Raw genomic sequence first — 5,504 nt, 5'->3', positions numbered from 1 at the left:
ACATTGTGATTATGCAGTTTTCTACCTATGGAAATCCCCATTGGGTGTCTGCTGTCATCAAGCTGCTACATTTAGATGGTAGACCTGAGCTACTCTGAAGGTGAAAGAGTGCAACGACATAGCTAAGAATGAGTGATTTGTTTGCAGACTGATATTCATTCTGCAGAGCTTGGTAACTTGAAGCATGTGAGTATTCCCATTCCCACATTTTTAAATTAGCTGAATGCATTATGTATCATATAAAAATGTAATGAGCCCTTTGGAATGGAAAATATTATGAATTCCCCCCCCCAAAACCAAACAAACAACAAACCCGAGAAATGTGCATCATGGGGTACAACCGGTGGAAAGTAGACTGTACCTGGGAGGGATAGCTTCCTTCTCCCTGTGCTATAACACAATATCATAATTAGGGATCCTATAATGTATTCTCACTTACATGCCTCTAATATGGCAAAGGTCAAATATCAGACTTTAAGGCTTGGTCTGATGTGGTGTAGTTTCCACATTTACTCTCCTCAGCAGGATTTCTTCTTTCTTCTGCTTACAAAAGCATGACTTTCCCTTATGTTAGATCTGAATCACTGACTGCTGGTATTCCTCCCTACATTACTTCTTTTAGTGCTGTCAGTAGTATAACAAGGGACAGGTGACCAGGCCTAGACACCTACTTGGAGGGGGCCAAAAATGGTTACCCCTGCTGCCACGTCCAACCTTGTTGCTGCCACTGTGCCTACTGCCACTGCTACCCTGGCAGAGAGACTTTAACCTTCGTGGCCCTGTTAGCTACTTTTGTGCCACCTCAAAAAACAAAAACAGAAATGGTGATTGTACAGGTGTTGGTAGCTCAGCAGTACTGTCTTCTGACTCAGACCAAACCAATGTTCTGGCACTCTGCTCTTTCTGATGTGACAGGACAATGCTGTCTCTAATAGTCATAGAGAAGTAGGACTGGAAGGGACCTCCAGAGGTCATCTAATTAAAGCTCATGAAAAACCCATGGCATTGTTTTCTTGTAAGTCCTAGTGATATGGCAACGTTCATATTTGAATCATTACATATTGTTTCCCTAAAATCCCCTCTACATTTTGACCTAGATACAGCCTTCATTGCTTTCTGTTTCACACTATTGAATAGCATTGCTGGACATGCAATTGTTTTGGACAAAGGTTCAGGAAGATATCTCAATACTTTGAAAATTCAGGCCAAAGTTATCACCCATAATTTACAAAGCTTATGACAGAAGTTACAATTCTATCCTCAGCTAGATGTTGAAACCCCTGCTGGAGGAGTGTGAATAATTTTTGGGCAAAACAGGTCCTATTTGTTTGTTCAAATGATAGCATTGACTAGAATATGGGGAAACACCTGATTAACTGTGCTACCTAGAAATGTTAATAGGCTCTCGGGTGTGTATCTAGTAGGAAAATAAGCACAGTGCATTGGTTGCAACTAGGTTGCAAAGTTTCTGTCATTTACTACTATCCCATTCTCACATATGTACAAAGTTCATATAGGTATGCAGCTTCATCTATGACATTTCTGCAATAGGCCTATAGTTTAAAAATCTGCATCCATAGAATCATAGAACCATAGTGCTAGAAAAGACCCCAGGAGCCCATCTAGTCCAATCCCTGCCTCAAGGCAAAATTATCCCTGTCTAAATGATCCCAGGCAAGTGTTTGTTCCCCATCACCCTCAAGTCAGCTTCTGCTACGTATGTCAGGCCTTCCTCAGGGGCATTGGGTGTTGGCTAAAGCCAAAACCAGGGATTTTGACAGGGGTGTGCTGATGCTCCTGCAAGAACTTAAAAGCCAGGGTTTCCTGGCTAGGGGGTAGGGATCTTCTCCCTTTGCTCAAGGTCAGAGTAATTGCCACATTTGAGGTTAGGAAGGAATTTTACCCTATGGTCAGATTGATACAGGCTCTGGGGATTTTTACCTTCCCCTGTAGCAGAGGCACATAGCCCTCTACCTGGAATCTCTTGTGCGCATATTAAAAACCTTTTATAGGAACTGCTGTGGTTCCCCTCCTTACCTGTGGCAGGTTAGGGTGTTAGGTCTGTGTAAGTTATCTTTTCGGCCAGTGAACCTCAGTAATAGAGCCTGCTGTTACTTGTAGTGTTTGAAAAGAACATGAGGAGGAGAGAATTTGTCATTTTTAATGTGTGTCAAGTTGGCTTATTTGATTAGCATTACTCATTTTCCTTCATTTTACTGTTCCTGTCTGCTGATTCACATCAAAGTCCCTGCTAATTTGTCATTTCTCTTTGACTGAAAAGTTATCTAAAGTTCAGGGCCTGTCGGTTGTTACTATTTGGAGGAGAAATTGTTGATGGAATTGGGTATCTTTGATGCAATCTTGTTTGCTTTCACTAAATGTACAGAGCCCAGTTTCTCTGAATACAGAAACAATCAAAGAGAAAATAGTTTGTTTGCTTTCAGATCCAAGCCTGTAAATCCCACACTTAACTTTTTTTAGGACAATGCTATTAGGGCTTCTGTTGCCTTCTCTCAGCTTCTTTGGACCTTTCACAGGCATAAATGCCATCACAAAACAATAGCTGGTGAAAATCCTGGTCTATGCTACTCTTTTGGATGGTTTCAAGTGTTTGTGGCTGGGGTAAATGTTGGTATTCTTTCAGCCACCTTGTGCCATAAAGGAGCTTAACTGTTTCTTGTTGCTACCTTGAATGAATGGTGATGGTTATGCCCAACCCATAACAATATCTTTCTTACCATCATTGCAGAGGATTCCAGCCCTTCCATAAGGACAGAGGCAAACAGCATCTTGATTGGATTTTGGAAAACAAGTAGCACCATTTCCACATGGATTCTCATCACAAGTTGTGAACTGGCAAAGCTTTCCAGAGTAGAGTCTAGGGCAGTCACAGAACCAATTTTCTGTATCACTGGTGGATTTAAATAAAAATAAAAATGTTATAAAGATATATCTTTTTAAAGAAGTCTTTTAAATACCAAAACACTAAGGCAGCATTTTTTTTCAATTTCATTGAATTCCAATAATTTCAGATTTATTGCTGAATTGTTTTCATCTCTGCTTTTAACTTGTGTTTTTCAGTGTATATACCTTACAGTGGAAATGCATAAGTGCTTTAGAAGTTACTTGAGTAAATGGGCTCTATTTTAGGGAATCCATTTTATAGTGTTAATTTATCTCTTTTTTCATTTCACAGTATGTGACTTCCAGATCTTCTCATTACATATTCATCTTCTATAATATGCTTAAAATAACTGATAAGAAAAAAATAGCTGTTTGCTTTAAGTTTTTAAAGGGGAGAGATGGAGAGAAAGAGAAAGCCATGTTAGTTTTTTGTACAAAAGCAAAGCATCTATACATACATTAAAGAATTTATGATAGCATTTGACAACACAATGGTACGTAAGAGAAGAAAGATACCTGAATACCTGAAGTAGTAGTTAAATTGAAATTGAACCAGAATAGAAGGGTGACATCTCTTTCCTGATATATCCAACATTATCATTTATGAAGGCATTAAATATATTCAAAGAGAGAAGAGAAAATATGTTCTAACCAATTAGGGTTGTTGGTTGTAGCCATGTTGGTCTAAGAACATAGGCTAACAAAGTTTTTTGGGTAGATGTGATATCTTTTATTAGATCAACTAAATAATTGGAAAAATTGTTCTTTGCAAGTTTCCAGGCACAAACACCCTTCTCCAGGCATATAGAGAATCTAAAGAAGCGGCAAAGAACAATTTTTTCCAACTATTTAGTTGGTCTAATAAAAGATCTCACATCTACCCAAAGAACCTTGTTCTAACCAATTTCATTTGACTTTGGATGGGATGAGAAAAGCAAATATAACTATTCACATACATTTTTAAAGCACACAGATATCACAGTGATGGAAGCAATATAGAAACCTAAATGGATAAAAAGGGACTTGTACATGAAGCATTTCAAGTTAATGTGTATTATTAGGACTAGAGTCTTTAAAAGCTCCTGCTTTTCTTTTCTTTTATGATGAAAAACTAGCTTGACAAGCTAGATAGGTTAGTTTATATGATTGCTATAGATCCTCAGTATGTTGACCGTGCAAACACATCTGTCCTACACTTGATAAGGTCATATGTGCCCATGGGTCTGATTGCAGAAGACATAATGTGAGCTATGTCAAACCACTGACATTATGTTTTTCCTGATAATAGCATAATCCCTGGAAAGTTTAGTGATAAAATGCCATAGGGGTATGACTTTTAAAAATATGCCCACTGCTTCATAACCCATAGACATTCAGATTAGAGGAAATCATCTAGAGCTGAAAGAACCCCTGCATTCATTAAAAGAAGAAAATAAATAACTCTTCTGACAGTCTTTGTGCCTAACAGTACATTAGCGTTTTTCAAAGCTGACCACCCACTGTTTCAGGAGAGGGAGAATCTCAGCTGGAAAGACTACCAGAATGAATCTATCTGAATAATGCCTTCAGACACCTTTAAAAAAGAAAATTGCTATCAGCTGCAATAATAAATTTTGGTGTATAGTCTGTTCTATTTATAGATCTGCTGCTGACACTGAGAGAGGAATGTAAATGAGACACAGCATTACTTTAGTTTGTGCAGCATTGAGGAGCTTGCTTTCAACAGTTTTAATACCAACATTATGTAGTTCAGCTAATTAAAGTAAGCAATATAATTCTAGTCTGAAGTCATTCTGGAAACTTGCAATTGAAGGTGATGATCTCTCAGATTAGCTATTAGATGTGTTTGTGTTTGCAAAGGTGGGAAAGCAAAGAGCATTACTGATGACTGACAGAATAGAAAGATTTTTTTTTTTTTACATTTAGCTTTAAACACTTTAGTTATCTGAGAAAAAAATACTGGTAAATGGCATATCTTGTCAGGTTAAACAAATGCATAACACCTCATGGTAAAAATTAACCTGCGACAGTAAATCCTGCAACAAAAAGAAGCATGATCTCCAATGAAGTAAAAAGTGTGTGTGTGTGTGTGTGTGTGTGTGTGTGTGTGTCTGTGTGTGTGTGTGGTATTTTTCAAAGTCTCCCATAAATAATGACAGGAAAGTATTGAGCAGGAAAACCCACAGAGGATTAAATCTTAACTAGCAATTAGAAAACTATTTCCCAGATGACTTCTTGTCCTAAAGCAGTCTGCCCATGTATCTAGTAAAAATGACCCAGGGACTCCCACATTCCATTCTATTATTGTAAAAATATAGACACTTCAAAAACAAGGGGCATCTCTCATGTGGGATTCTCCACTGCTTGGTATTCTTTGGTCAATCATATCTTTAGAAAATGTGTATAAAACTCAGTCATGTCAGAGTGGTAATGTTCTACATTTACATTATACAGATATAAATGAGTACAAGGTGAAGGCATTGGATAAATATGTCCAGGAACTAAAGAATGTGGACAGTTGAAACCCTGATGTAGAGAACAAAAAAATGCATCAAGCATCTCTTTAAGGATGTAAAATTGAAAAAATAAATAGATTGTCC

General features: G+C 37.8%; 1 protein-coding gene across 1 annotated transcript in view; it reads right to left on the bottom strand.

The window, feature by feature from the left end:
- LOC112551503 (protein eyes shut homolog) overlaps positions 1 to 5,504 on the bottom strand; it is a 579,454-nt gene that overhangs the window by 119,709 nt on the left and 454,241 nt on the right. Inside the window, 1 exon segment of the mRNA XM_025212766.1 lies at positions 2,739 to 2,911. Within this exon segment, the coding sequence (XP_025068551.1) occupies positions 2,739 to 2,911 (173 nt within the window).

This window comes from Alligator sinensis, unplaced genomic scaffold, assembly GCF_000455745.1.
Source record: "Alligator sinensis unplaced genomic scaffold, ASM45574v1 scaffold635_1, whole genome shotgun sequence".
In the NCBI taxonomy this organism is placed as follows: domain Eukaryota; kingdom Metazoa; phylum Chordata; order Crocodylia; family Alligatoridae; genus Alligator; species Alligator sinensis.
Note: the sequence above shows the minus strand (reverse complement) of the source record. Positions and strands in the feature narration are given on the sequence as shown.